Below are 15,884 nucleotides of genomic sequence, written 5' to 3'. Positions count from 1 at the left end.
GAACATGATTTTTTTAATGTAATCTCTATAAATTTTATTTATGCCTATATTTGTACTAAGAGCATCTCAAAACCCTTAGCTAAATTTTTTGTTCATATATAATTAATACAATAAACTAGCGTAAAAGTCAGTGCGAGTCACGAGCCTTTATATATATTTAAATATTATCTCGAACGAATATGTATTTATACATAAATAATTTTTGAATACGATAAATAAGTATTTTAACTTTTTACTGGATTGTCTTACTTATTTTTCTTTTCATACATATTATTAAAGCGGTATTAGATAACTTAGGTGGTGAAATCTTATTTTTTTTATCGTAGAGTTCGATTTTAACTTATCCCGAGAATTTTGTGATTATATATTTATTGTAAGTTACATGTTAATAAAAAAATTAAAACTATATCATTATAACAAAAATATTTGAAATTTGTTTGTAGAGTGCATTGTGTCACTTCGAGGTCGGGGAGTATAATCCCCGCCCCCATCCCCGAACACAACTTTAATCCTAAACGGGAATTCTTTTCGTTACGGATCCCCGCCAGAACGGGAATTTCCACGGAGATGCGGGGAATAATTAAAAACAATAATTTGTATTTTTATTATATTTTTTAAATAAAAAATAGTCTAATAATTCGTAATATATAAAAATATTGATAATATCACATATTTTTAATATCAAATCATATTAAAATTGATTTATAATTTAAATGAATGACAAATTAAAAATGTGTATTATATTATAATATAAAAAAATGATCAATAAAAGTATAGATTATTTTAAACTTATTATAATTTTTTAAATACTGTTTTTATAAAAAATTATTTAATAAAATATATAAAAATATATATACATATACATATACTCTCTCTATATATATATATGCTAAGAAAATTTATAAATGTGAAGTGAGTGAAACAAATTGGAAATGAATATGAAATGAGTGAAACAAATATAAGGCGGTGACATTTTTAAAATTTTATAATAAAACTACAAAAACTAAATAAAAAGAAGACACATAAATAATATAAACCAATATTTTATTTAGTCAAAAATTAAAATAATAAAAAAATTGATAAAAAAAGAGGATGTATTTATGTAATAAGAAATTTAAATTAAGCAAGGATGTTATGTACAATAAATTCGTGTCCTGACAATTTTTTTTTGTCAATTTGGTAAATTCCTTATGAGAAAAGTTGTGCTCTAAATTGATATAATATAATATTAAGTTAATTGTTTGTTAGATGTGAGATTTATTTGGATGGTAATATTCATATCTTAGCAATGTTAACTTTATAAAAAAATAAAAAATGTACACAATAAGAAAAAAAACCCTTAGCAGAATGCCTCAATGGCATCCATAAAAGATTGATATAACTTTGATTTTTACTACATTAAGACGTTGCTTCTTACATCAATGTTGGTCTGTTGGGTATTACATTTCCATGTCAATGCAGCTTTTGTGGCTGTTACTTTAGGAGTGAGTGGTACAAGCGAAGCAAGAAAACTATAGGACAGTTCCACATTATGATAGTGAATTACATTGCAACAAATGGGATTGGATTCAACAGCTAGGCAAAATGATTATTATTGATCTTACCTTCTCCTTGTGGTTTAGTTGATTCTTTTTACCTTGTTAATCAGGTCTCCTCTTTTGCCATTGCAGCAAGAAAGGTAGACTTGCGGCTATCTAACTTATATTCTTTCCTCCATTTCTTAAATTAACCTCGGCTTATTCCAATTTCTATATGTACATGATCTCCAGATTACTACCAAACTCACAGCGCTAGAGATTAAAAATTTCAGTTACATTCAGGATGGGCGTTCTTGGAGCATTGGCTACACATTTGGATACACTTGTTGGGTACTTAATTTCCTGTTGCGTAATACTATCATATAAAAGATTTCATTTATATGAAGTAATATGAATTTATTCAAGTACAGGTACTCATTCTATTGAGGAATGCAACTAACTTTTGTGTTTTCTTTCACACACATGCAGGCCTGGGATGATGCTTCTTTTTCCTCTGTAAGTTAAACTTTAACTAGTCATATCACACATAAACAATAAATTATGTATTACTGTTGAACCTAATTTTACATGCCTCAGTCTGTTTCTATATACCCCATCTAATTACAAGTTCCAGGGTACTACTACATCAAGGCCTAAATCATAGAAAATTGTGAAATTAATGTATATGTCTACAGGTATGCATCAATGCGAGCAATAGAGAGTCCTTCAACGCTAGATGATCAACAGTGGCTAACGTATTGGGTTTTATATTCCTTGATAACTCTCTTCGAGCTCTCTTGCTGGAAAGTTCTTCAATGGTACATGATTCCACCTGTCACATTAGCATTACTATTATACGTATCTGTGGCAACAAAATCCCAATAAATTTGATTTCATGTTCTAATATGCAGGCTACCATTCTGGCCATACATGAAACTAGTGTTTTGCATGTGGTTGGTGCTACCCATGTTCAATGGTGCGGCCTACATCTATGAGAATTTCGTGAGGAAATATGTAAAAATTGGTGGCTATGTTAGCTCGGTACATCCAGAAGGTCAGAGGAAAGTTCTGCAGATGATGAGCCTTGATGCAAGAAAGTCCGTTGAACGTTACATTGACAAATATGGACCTGATGCCTTCGATCGGGTTGTCAAAGCGGTATGTAAAAATTATCACAGATCGTCTGCCTACAGATATATACTACTCCTAACAATTATGTCCTTTAAGTATGACGCATTGTGCATGCTATATACACATATATTTAACGGTGATGCTAAATTAACATTATTTTTTAATGCTATGCTAAATTTTCATATAATGGTTCTTTTCTACCATACTGGTTGCAGGCTGAGAAAGAAGCAAAGAAGCACTGACAGAAGGACTACATTAAACGCATTATGTACACAGACATATACATCGGATGGACTCTATTTTTCTTCCATGTAAATTCAAATGATCACTTAAATGTATACAAAATAGTTACAATATATAGTCTCATGTGAAGACAGGCAAAAGGATAATGCATCTTACCTTTTTGCCACCAGAAATTTGATGATATTATATTAAGTTTGTTGTGTGCTTCTACATAAAATGTGTCCCAAAGCCCTGGACCAGTTGCCATAGCTATCTGTCATGGTCTTTAAGTTTATTACTGCAACAATAAGAAAATATGGATCATATGATATCAATTAGAACAAGTAAAGATGGATCATACAATTATCCTTAAATAAACAGTTATCTGATACAATACTCATCTGCAACTGACTGAACATATATGCAGTTCTATCTGTATATGATGGGCAAACTCATGATGCATAAACAATCTCTTCTCTTTCAAGATTAGCAATCGTGTTATAGAATGTGCTAATCAGTAGCCGAACCATGGAAGGACTTGGCCAACTAAAACCTCGGCTGATCTTGAAAAATAATGAAGAAGTATTTTAATAGACTACCGGTTGATTTTTGAATATCATTGAATAATTTATAGTCCTCACTGATTTTTGTTAATTGGTGGAACTTTGTCTATTTGAGCTCTAGTTCAGCCACTGTGCTAGTCACATATGGAATGGGACATTATCTCTGATTTTCAACAGTTACATATCTTTCCACTTCTTGTATAGTTTCATGTTACACAATTTTCATAATGTCAAATAAAGTTAAAACATGTCCTGTATATTTCTTGCCACTTCTTTCTCCTCTGTTTCTATGAAAAGTTATCAATTTTTTGTAATTATGGTACTTTTTGGCTTCATGTTGCCACTAAATGTTGTGACCCCATGTCAATTATAGCTTTCAAAACTCACACAAAATTCAAATGTTAATTGGAAAAAACACACTTCTAAATCAGCTCCTACCTGCTGTTTGTTACTGCAACTTATCACTTACACACATCTCAAGTCTCACACAATGCACTGTTCATTAGCACTCCCAGTCTTCCTGCTCTTCATTTCATTTCTTTCCATATCTTCCACCAATCAGCAACATGCAAACAAGAATCTGCAGCCAAACAGCATGGAACCAGCTGAACTAGAGACTCTGTTTAAGATCATGGATAGCATGTCTTCTGATAAACCCTGGAGAATCACCAATCCAAATCCTTGTAAGCCTGGCTCATCCTGGATGGGGATTGAATGCAAACCTGGAAATGATAGTCACCTTCATGTCACTAGACTTGACTTCGGTTCACCTCCAAATCCAAAATGCAAGCTCAAATCCACATTTCCGTCACAAATATTTGATCTTCCCTATCTTCAATCTGCTTTTTTCTCCCAATGTTTCACTCATACAAAAACCATACTCACCATTTCACAAAACAAACTCTCTAACTCAAAACTACAACAGCTCAGCTTGCATTCTAATCTGGCCTTAATTGGCCCAATTCCTCCTCAAATATCTTCCTTAAAGTCCCTTCGAATCCTAACATTGTCACAAAATCGCCTCACTGGGTCGATTCCTAAAGAAATTTGCAGCCTAACTTCTCTCGAGCATCTTGATTTGAGCTACAACTTCTTGTCTGGGATATTACCAAACCAGTTCGGCGGTCTAACAAACCTTATTGTTCTTGATTTAAGCTATAATTCACTCACTAAACTGATCCCGGACACAATTGGCAAAATGGGTATGCTTCAAAAGCTAGACTTAAGCTCAAACTTACTCACAGGAAGCCTACCTACTAGTATTGGAAAGCTAAATTCACTAGTTTTTTTGGCTTTGAGCAACAACAGATTGAAGGGAAACATCCCTAAAGGCTTAGCAAAGTTGCAAAGTTTACAGTACTTTATCATGGATGATAATCCAATGTTCATACCACTGCCGGAAGAGTTTGGTCAGTTACGTAAACTGCAAGAGCTGAGGCTTGCTAATTCTGGGTACTCAGGCACAATACCACCAATCTTTTCACAGCTCTTAAATTTAAGCAGTCTATCACTTCAAAACAACCGATTAACTGGCGAAATACCGGTTGGCTTTGGCAATCTCTCTCATATATATCACCTTAATTTAAGCAGAAATTATTTAGGTGGTCAGGTACCTTTTACATCAACATTCTTTCAGAGGTTGGGTAAGAACTTGGATCTCAGTGGCAATCCAGGGTTGTGCATGAGTCCAGCTGAAGCATATGGCGTCAAAAGAATTGGAGTTAATATTTGTGGAAACAACAAAACTGCTTCTTTGATCAAGCCACCAAAGCATTCTAAAGCTCCCTCACATTGTTTTACCAAATTATTCATTCTTCTAAATGCTTTCTTTCTTTTGTATTTGGGCCAGATGGTATTTCAAATTTGAAGATTTCACTTCTTGACTATTCCTTAGTAATTTACTTTGTCAACAGTTCTATTCCTGCAGTCCAGCATTTTCAGCTTTAGTGTCTGTTTGATCAGACATATTATAGGAGTTTAATTTAACAAAAATGTTTACCAGGATTCATTAATAGTGGCAAGACTCCCTCCTCCCAGTGACCAATGTTATGATTTAAATATGTATTCCCTCCCTTTATACTTATAAATATAGAGTATCGAAAATATACGTAACACACCTAAAAAATGTGTATAATGGTCTCGATAAATTATAGTGTTATGTTTGATCGATCATTTAAAAGTAGATTGGTTAGGAAGAAACTCTTTGAAGAGAAAAAACAATAATTTCTAGTATACATGACCTTTTATTTTGATTCTTTTCCGTGCTTTTACAGGGAGGGAGCAGCAAGCTCAGGCACTATCTTTTTAACTTATGGTAGGGGACTAGGTCTGGAGAAATGTAACATCTGTACCTAAGACTTGGGCAAAAGTTAGAAATGCACATCTAACATCCTTCTTGTTCCTATATTATGTTACTCTTATTGTTCTAATACACAGCACACTGAAGGAAGCTTGATAACTAAAATTTTCAGTTAATACAGCGAAGCATGCCTTAATTGTGTCTAATATTGTAGCGACATTACTGATAAACTCTCCCCTAAATAAGATCTGAACAAAACAACAAAACAGTGTATACCTCCTCTCCCTCTCGCTAAAAACAGACCAATGTGCGTAAAAGAGTGAGAATTTAAATTTCTGTGATCGAACTTCTAGCGGTTACTAAACTTTCATCACATGGTTGTGCATGTACTACATGATAATATGGAAAAGAACAGTCAGCCAAAGTTGAAAACAATGATGAAACTAGTTCAAAATTGAGAAAATAAAATGAAATGGCGTGGGACAACAGAGTACCTTTTGTTTCAGAATCTCAACGGGAGGCAAGTGACTGTTTGAAACGGCAGTTTGGGCACTTGAATCAGAAAACTCAAGTAAAGAAGTGGGAGTTTTATTAGGTGGGAAGTACTGCACCACATGAAGAAACAAGGTCTTGAATAAACTGAAGAAAAGGACACTTACTGAACCATTGGATCCCACATTTCAAAGACACATTCAATCACCATTTTCAACTTTACCAGATTGTTTAATTTGCACCACTATTATTTCTCAGTATCTGTTTCGACTTTACCCCTTGTATCCATTCCAGGTTCATTTTCAATATTTACTGTGTATTTCGCATGGTATAGTCACAGACATATTAGTCATTGTCTAGGGCCTTTCCATATAAGATAGTCCTGCAGATGGACAGTATTATGCAAATCTTGTTTCAATACTCGAGCATATATGATTAGGGCCAAAATTATAATACAGATACATTATGCGAAATATTGTTATTCGGATATTTATGATTCGGGCGAAAATTTGAAAAACACGGACATAAATTGCTATATAGAACACTGTTGGTTGTTCTTGCATAGACAGGTTGATTCTCGTTTGAACACTGTATCACTGTATTTTTACTAGTAATCTTGAACTTGGTAAAAAGGAAAACACACGCTAAACACACATGGACACACAAAACAGAAAGGAACAAGAACAAACTTGTGAAGATAAAGTTGCAGAGGCTCACGTGGGCAGGGGACAGTTCTTGGTTCCCCTTGAACACCATTAATGTCTGCAGCAACCACGGCTCTTTGTCTATCAAACCAACGTGTAACCTAAGTTTTCACAAAGCTTAATTATCAGTCTTGTAATAAGGGTAGGGTGCATGTCATATAGGCCGGCATCATGTCTTTATATGATTTGACATATTTTTTTACTAATTTTTTTTAATAATTATTTTAATGTTAGAAATATTTAAAAATAACAAATATAATTCTAAAATATTTATATATATTCGAATATCTAAAAAATTATTAATGTAAATGAATATTATGATGGTATTCGGTTATTACTATCAACTAACTTATATTAGTATAACAATTATATTTTAAATTTTATTATATTTAATTGATAAATAACATATCATTTGAGCATACCTTTTGGCAAAAAAAATGATAGGTACTCTAAATAAGGTGTTGGCCGGCCCGCAAAAGTTGGCTTAGCTGGTTAAACAGGGAATAACTATCCTCTTAGTCACAGGTTCGAATCTCACGGGAGGAGAATTTATGATTTTACCTCCCGAGTTGGAGTATGTCGCTTAAATGCGGTTTACCTTGGTTCACGTGACTATTACGTTAGCTCGTGGGGTTTATCCATTGCGCAACCGAAGAGTAGCGGCTGCGGGTTCCCCCGATAAAAAAATAAGGGGCTGACCGTTTCATCTTTCGAGAGAGTTCAGACCGAAATGAAAAAATGGGCCCTAATTTATTTATTATTACTTCCAAATTGTACCTTTGCACTTCATCTACATGATATTCTGTTAAGAACGTTAGTTGAATAATATAAATTTATAGAATTTCCCAAATGATACCATTGTACAACTAAATTTGTTATTTGGTACCATTAAATATTTTTGATTTTATGTGATACCATTTTAAAAAAAGAATCATAATTTTTATAATTTACTCGTATATTTTCCCTACTAAGTCACCAATCCTCTCACTAATAATACTTTACGTAAGCAGTTCAAATCATCTAAATAGTCTCGTACCAAGTACATAATCATAATAGACCTAATTACTAGGTCAGAATATTAAATTAAAACTTAATATGTGTGATTGTATTTATATTAACTAGCTCTATAACCCGTGCAATGCACGTACATACTCTAAATTGTGCTAATTGAAACTATTTTTACTGTAATTGTTGACGATATATTTATGTTGTTATCTAATGAATGAGTAATTTATTTGTTTATGCATATGAGTACGAGTGATTGAGGTATGTTTGCAATAGTGCATTCGCATACAGTAATAAATTATGTTGGTATACATTTTTTGCCAGTTCATAATTAAATGATATTTGTAATATTAATGCTTTGAAAGTAAAATGAATACAAGTGATTATATGTGACTGATGTATATCAACCACTCTAAATATAAAATAATTATTAATTTATATTTTAATTATTTAATATGTTTATGTGTTACAAATGTGATTGATGGGTCATACTATATAGGCAATTGACGTCAGTACTGTAAGTTTACTCATTGTAGTGTAAGTCCAATATCTTTCTATTTTGGGATGTTCCAACAGATTGTTAACATTTTCTAAAATAACATATTATCTTTACAATGGATTCAAAATTTACCCCCGCTTACTTAATTTGTCTTTAACATAATTCATGATTTAATCTCTATGTCTAACAACGATAGTAACAAATTGTGGGACAGTGAAAATATATGAGATATTTCATAGAATGATTAATAGTGAAGTATAAATCGTACATATCTATATAAATAGTTTATTTCATTTTTTATTTTATTGAATTTAATATGATATTTCACCATTTCATTATGTTGGAGGACGAGGTTAGATTGATGACAAATAATAATATACGAGTATGTATGTTCGTGTGTGTATGTCCGTGTATTAATTTATATACATGTATGTATTTATTGTATGTATATATGTATGCACATATTAATACAACAATTGATAATTTTTTAATAAATGAATGACGATGTGAATTAAATATTATATAGATATTGATGGAGGGGTTTAATTGTCATATGAATTAATTTGCTCAACAAACTCCCCTAACGATGTTAACAACCTATGTGACAGTGAGAGTATATGATATATGTCACACAATAATTAATCGTGAATTATAAATCGTACATATGTGTATAAATAATGTATTTATTTTTTATTTCATATAATTTAATATAACATTTGGTCATTTCTTTGTTGATTTATAGAATATTGTGTTTAAAATGGTTTGACTGTAAGGTAGAGTCAAAGCATGATTATGTGTTATCTGGTAATTGATAAATCAGAAGGGTTGCATAGGTTGACTTTTGATTATGTGTTAAGTGTTTATCGATATACGTGATAAGTATATGCGAAGGGTTATAGATACGGGGTTTGATAGTTATAAGTTAAAATCGATAGACTGTTTAATGATTATAGTATTGTTTTATTCTCGTAAAGGATCCGTACGAGACGTGCAATATTGAAGACGTGCAGAAGGTCCAATGGTGTCGCAAAGCGAATAAAGAATAAGTCAGAAAGCAATGATGTGATGTGGATAGAGTATAGTTAAAGGTTATATGTGAGTTATGATATGCATAGATTGTGAAGTATGAAGTATGAGACTGAGTTGTGAGTTTAGAATCAAACTTAAGGCAAGTTTTCTAAATCCTTTCTCATATATGTTGCTTATATTGCGATGTTTTATTTTAGATTATGGTATCATGTTTATGTTGTGAACCACATCTGATAAATCTTTACTTCTGAGAATGAAACCCATGATTTCCTTTTACCTTCACATTCTGAAAAGCCAAACACTTTATCATATTCTATGAACACATACAATACCACTTCAAAATCACCAGATACCTTTCATTCAATGAATACACACCCTTGTATACTTGATTTCTTATCATAAATACCAACCTTTTTATTATAAAGTTAAAACTCTTTTATACAGGATTTGATTATCAAATGCAAATGTTGTTTAAGTTAAATGTTTCTATAACCATTGATTATGATTCCGTTTATGGAAATGAATGTTTTATTTGAATTGAATAATTAGAATTGGATTATTTTTATAAAATATATGGACCAGATTCGTGGTCAATTGTAGGTCAAAGTGTGCAATAGATCCAGTATAGAGAACAAGACTGTGTGCCATGTTCGGGGTTAGTGCGTGACTGATCAGCAAACTAACCTTTGGTTTTTAGTTAAAATGAGATAAGTTCAATTCAATAATTCTTTTTAATGATTGATGTTAGGAAATGAATAACACACAGAGGGGGGGGGCGTGAATGTGTTTTACTGTTTTTTATGCTTTTCTTGAATTCTTTTTCTGGTTGAACAAAGTAAATTGGATCTTGTAATGAAATATGTTACTGCAGAAATTAAACATGCAGTAATAAAGAACACAAATCTTTTCAAAAATCACTTAATTTTATATTAAAATTAAGAATGTTTTGCTACAAAATTTCTAGGCTCTTTGTTGATAAAGAACTTAGCTTCTTCTTGAAAGAGTTACAAAATTTTCTATCTAATTTGTTTCAACTGACTAAAGGACCAGTGTTAACTTTATAATTTAGTTAATTGCTGGTTTACACAGTGTACAATAAGACATGCTATTAACTTTAGTAAACTGTCACTTGTCATTTCCATTTTAGGAAAAGTGTATATTCCATTTCTGGCTTAGCATATCTTAGCATCCTGTGTTTACTTTGATCTTTCTTTGTCAGTTAATCTTCACCATTGATCTTGCACATCCTTCAAGCTACTTTTTGTAGACTTGTCAATCCAGCTGTTTGGATTGTTTGTTGATTGTAGATCTTGGATATTGAACTGGTCTGCAATTTTGTACTTTGAGATTTTACCTCGAGATCTCCATTTGGTCTATAGAGAACTTGACATCTCAACAAGTATATTGCCTTATCGAGATCTCTAATACTCCATAGTAAATTTGACTTGTAGAAGACTCTGAGTTCTCTATAAGAGAATTTGGCTTGTAGAGATCTCTAGTCTTCATATCTTCACTTTGACTTATCGATATCTCAGAGTTCTCTAGTGGCTTATGGACTTATCGATAACTCAGAGTTCTCTAGTCAAATTTGACTTGTCGATACACAGAGTTCTCTAGTAAATTTTGACTTATCGACATCTCTGAGTTCTCTAGTGGAATTTGACTTATCGATAACTCAGAGTTCTCTAATGAATGTTGACTTGTCGATAACTCTGAGTTCTCTAGTGAAGATGTAACGCCCGGGAAATATTATGTATTTATTTTTATCAATAAATAATTATTATGTGATTTTATTTGAATTTTGGTGAATTAGTTGATAATTGATATTAATCTCTGGATTTTTATTTCTAATAAAATTTAGATATTGTAATTTTAATTATCCATAATTAAATCTAGATAATTTTGGTATTTTCTGGTAATTTTTGGATTATTATGTGATTTTATAAGAATTTATAGAATTAATAATGATTATTCTTACATAATTATAAAATTTATTTTAAAATCAGAAATCGTCCCACTTCAATTGTTTTTGCGTTTTTACAACCCGAAACTCTTCCGAAAACTCCTTCCTAACCTAATCTGATAATTCTGAACACTTTTCATGTTTTGACTTTTTCGATCTGGGGTACAGTTTGACCTGTACGAGTCCCGGTGTGAAATTTTTGATACGCAAATCATTTTATTTATCGATAAGAATCCATACTCTCAAAAGGCGAGACATTATTACCTCAATTTCGTATAAAGTATTTTATAGAAAGCTTTGTTTTGATAATTATCCAATTCTGGTATTAAAATCGTATCGTCTTTTCAGTTACTTAGCGGCTAAGTAACCTATTTTCGGATCCGGTTTGTAAATATAATTATCGAAATATTAAATGAATAAAATAGGTGAAGATTCTGTCAGCTATGTGTGTTGCTGTATTAAAAATGGATTGTGATTTGTTGTACGTGCAGATTAATTTTGTAATCAATTATCGAGCTATATCCATTTAATTCATTTTAAAGTGATTTTATTGAATATTTGTTCCTAAAAAATGCTAAAATTGTTTCTAAAATTAATTTTGTTGTTCTATAATTTCATTTATTATTTTTAGGAGTTTATAAAATTTAGAAATCAATATTTTATTTATAATTTAATTTTAAATAATTTTCTGATTCTATTTAATTGTAAAATCAATATTTAATTCCAAGATATTTCAAAAATTATGAAAATTTTATTTTATTAAGTTTGGAATATTCCGAGAATTTTTAAAATTATTTTGGTAATTTTTGAGATAAATTTCACCTGCGCGTTGTTTCGTTTATTCGTTAAAAACAGGTATAAATTGTGTTTCAAGAATTATTTTAAAATTTAAAAAATCCTATTTTTATTAACTTTTACTTATTTGTGATATGTTATAAAATATTTTATTAATATTCGAGTTTTAATTACCCGTAAATGGATCGTTAAATTTTAAAAAGGCGGGTCAGGATCGAGCTGCAGGAAGGTTGTACTAATTTTTTTAGTACGTGGCAAACAAAGAAAAAGGGTGGCAGTGTTTTTATACACGTGTCAATGGCTGATTGCAGAGAAGAAAATAAAAATAAAAATAAAATAATAATAAATAAATAATAGAAACCCACACCCCACCCCTGTTGTTTCCCCTTCTCACACCTCTCTCTTCTCTCAAATCTCTCACTCTCCCTCGTCTTTATTTTCTCGGTTTTTCTTGCTTTTTGGTTGTGGGTCTGCCGTCTACTGCTTGGTAATTCCTCCCCTGTGCCACCTTGTATTTTTCCGGCGCCACCCTTCCTCGGTTTTCCGATGAGGTGGTGGTGGCGTGGTGTTAGGTCCCAATATGTTTGTAGAAGGGGGGTTGAATACAAACAATACCGTTTAATCGAATAACATGCGGAATAAAAAGGTGAAACAAAATTCAAGTTAAATAAAACTATTATTAAACTTGAAAGGCGTTACAACAACGGTATCGTTTACAAGGGATTAATCTCAAATCAATTATTATAAATCTAGAATAAATTCGACATGAACTTTTTCTATTTTTACAATAAAAAGATCAAATGCTAAAAGCGATTTGAGATTAAGTTCTAGGGATTTCGATCCGCTAGATAGTTACACAAGAACAAGAAAAGTATTTCTAGTGGATTGGATTTAACAATAAATATTAGAAATAAATGATCTGTGTAGTTTGCAATAATTTCTCTGCAGGTTCTCTTGTTCTGTGTTTTGCTGTTGAATATTCAATGCTGTGTTCTTGTTGAAAAATGATCTGCTTTCTGTTGTTTAAGTAATCAAAACAATCCAATTGAATCAGCAAGACTTTCGGCAAGACTATCAAATGACCTGGCATGACAATCCATTTGAACTGGTAGGACTTTCGGCAAGACAATCCAAATAAACTAGCATGACATTCGGTATGACTATTGATTGTCATACCGATTGTCTTCCTAATATAAAAGATAGTCTTGCTGGATTAAAACAGATTTTAATCAAATAATAATTCTGAATTAATTAATCAATTAATTCAATTAATCAATAAATTAATCTTTGCAGATTTAATTTATTTTCTTAATTAAATTATATGGCTAATTAATTAATAGAGAATTAATACCAATCTTGAGCAGCAACCATTCCTCTGAAAATCTTCTGAAAATCACTGTCAATTACGAATCAATTCCACCACTTCAATGTTGACACTCGATGTACTGTCTGATTCATGAGTGACTAACTTCCGTGACGTTTCTTCATGCCTTGACCTTGATACTCTTGATTTTCTTCAGACTAAATTCTTGTAATTAATTGATACCCTGACGAGATCTCTGTCACTTGATTAAATCCACAATCTTGATTTATATCACTGAGGCTTGATCAATTTCTTGAGCTTCTTCCAGTGAATTAAGTCATCAAGTCTATAGTTGAACAATGTTACTTAATCCTTTGACATATGTTACTCTGTGAGATCTCTCTGATGATAGATCCACTATTTACTTATTACATTCTTATTTGAGTTGAGTTAAATCCTCGAATAAACAAATAGGCTATTACATATGCCTTTCAATCTCCCCCTATTTTCTTGTTAGACAATAACAACAAATACCTAAAGGATAACTCAACTAACAAATAAGAAAAAGATATAAACAGTAATGCAAAGTAAATAGCAGAAAAGTTCTGGATTATATTTTACATTTTCCAGATTCCAAAAGAAATTTACAAGTGAATACAAGATAGATGTTCCTCTAGCCTGAACATATAACTACATTAGTCTATCTTGATTCATAAAGCTCTAATCATATTACATTGAGTTTTAAGCTAATTGAATTTAGTTGTCCTCTCTTCTGACTTCACCTTCTTCTAAATCTTGAAGCAGCTCCTTGTCAAAGACACGATCCTTTTCTGAAGTGAAGCTGTCTAGTCTAACTGGTTGAACTCCAACTGTCTTTAGCTTATTCTTGAGTTGATTGTACCTTTTAATATTCTTTTCACAATAAGCTTGAATCAGATCAGCTGCTTGAGTTTTCAACATGGATGAATATCCAGCAGTTCTTAAGTGATGTTCCATCCAGACCAGATGCTTAGCTGAGTAGTCTTTAAGAGATTGTGAATCGAGCTGGCAGATTTGAAGACAGTCAGACTTAAAGAATCTTACTAGATGAGGATTGTTGACCACTTGAGGACTAGCCCTGCTGACAAACTCTTTGAGCCTTTCTCAAAGAACTTCATTCAATTCTGAGCTTCTTTTGACTTAGTTGAGAAGAACCCAAATCTCTGACAAAGAACGATTCTCAAACAGATGAAGTGACACCTTGAAAGATCCTTCGCTCTGACAATATACAAATATGCTCATCTCATTTAGGGATCTGTCAAAGGCAGCTGTGATCCTTGAGACTTCAGTCTTTATAGCATTCATGTACATGTCATTGTTTAGATTAGAGATCTCCAGCTTGTCCAGAAGATATAAAAACTGTCTATCATTGTTTGTGCTCACCTGAGGCATATCAAGTACTCTCCTAGCTTCATCCCATTTTTCACCAATCTTCAGTCTGACATCTCTTCTCCTTTCTTGAGCTTTAATGTCATGAAGATGTTGCTTTTGAAGAGTTTCTGTTCTTTGTATGTCTTTCCTCATGTCAATGATCTGGGAGGCCTTTTTGAGTTCAGCTTCTTTTCTTTTTATCTCTGACTGCTGCTGCTGAAACTCTTTCTCAAACAGAGGATCCACTGGAGCTTCCTCTTCCCATTCTCCAAAATCACTTTCCTCCTCAGCTTCAAAGAAACCATCTTTATCTTCCAAGACTGGTTCAGTGGGAACGTCACAAATATCAAAGTCATCCTGTTCTCCACTATAGTAGATATCATCAGGCTTTCCTGTGCCTCCAACAAATGACTCTTTTTCTTTTCCCTTATCACTTCTCCCTTTCTTCTCCCCCTTAGTTGAGGAATTCTCTACAGACTTTCCCTTAGATCTTCCATGACCTCCATCACCTCCCGAGCCTGAGCCTCCACCAGACGACCCTTCAAAGAAAGTCCTTTGTTCTTCTTTAGGGCAGTGAGAATTTTTGATCATGTAGTACAGGTGCTTCATCCCCTCATTCAGATGTTCCATGCCCGTCTCTATCTTCAGAAATCTGGAAGAATCTAGTGAATGATTCATTTTCAACCAAGTCTTCAAGAGAAGTCATTCTTGTATGTAGATAGCAGAAGTTTGAAATGTCGTCAGCTGATAACGTTGGAGATTCTTGGATTGAGTTAAGCTTTGGTACAACAGATGTCTTTAAATCTGATATTTCAGTCCTGATAAGAGCCAGCTGATTATTGACAGAGGTGGAAGAAGAAGACCGTTCAACCACTTGTGCTTTGAATAATTTAGCTTCAGCCTGACTTTTTGCAAGTTGTTCCTTGAGATCAACAATTTGAGCTAACAGATT

The 15,884-nt window shown here is 32.3% G+C and overlaps 2 protein-coding genes and 1 long non-coding RNA gene across 3 annotated transcripts; 2 read left to right on the top strand and 1 right to left on the bottom strand.

The window, feature by feature from the left end:
• The first annotated feature begins 1,763 nt into the window (after positions 1 to 1,763).
• Positions 1,764 to 3,086, top strand: LOC141721067 (HVA22-like protein f). Its single transcript, XM_074523807.1, has 5 exons — positions 1,764 to 1,868; positions 2,007 to 2,033; positions 2,213 to 2,335; positions 2,429 to 2,675; positions 2,864 to 3,086. Exons 1-5 carry the CDS (start codon positions 1,822 to 1,824, stop codon positions 2,888 to 2,890), a joined length of 471 nt encoding a protein of 156 aa, XP_074379908.1. The 5' UTR covers positions 1,764 to 1,821; the 3' UTR covers positions 2,891 to 3,086.
• LOC141721068 (uncharacterized) lies at positions 2,213 to 6,488 on the bottom strand. Its single transcript, XR_012574644.1, has 3 exons — positions 6,227 to 6,488; positions 3,048 to 3,168; positions 2,213 to 2,349 (listed from the first exon to the last, which is right to left on the bottom strand). It is a non-coding gene; the product is annotated as an uncharacterized LOC141721068 (long non-coding RNA).
• On the top strand, positions 3,835 to 5,319 carry LOC141721066 (uncharacterized). The gene has a single exon (XM_074523806.1). The coding sequence runs from the start codon at positions 3,924 to 3,926 to the stop codon at positions 5,298 to 5,300; it is 1,377 nt and encodes a 458-aa protein (XP_074379907.1). The 5' UTR covers positions 3,835 to 3,923; the 3' UTR covers positions 5,301 to 5,319.
• Positions 6,489 to 15,884: the final 9,396 nt, after the last annotated feature.

The sequence above is a fragment of the Apium graveolens genome, chromosome 4 (assembly GCF_009905375.1).
Source record: "Apium graveolens cultivar Ventura chromosome 4, ASM990537v1, whole genome shotgun sequence".
NCBI classification, from domain to species: domain Eukaryota; kingdom Viridiplantae; phylum Streptophyta; class Magnoliopsida; order Apiales; family Apiaceae; genus Apium; species Apium graveolens.
The sequence above is the reverse complement of the archived record's forward strand: the minus strand, read 5'-3'. Positions and strand labels throughout refer to the sequence as shown.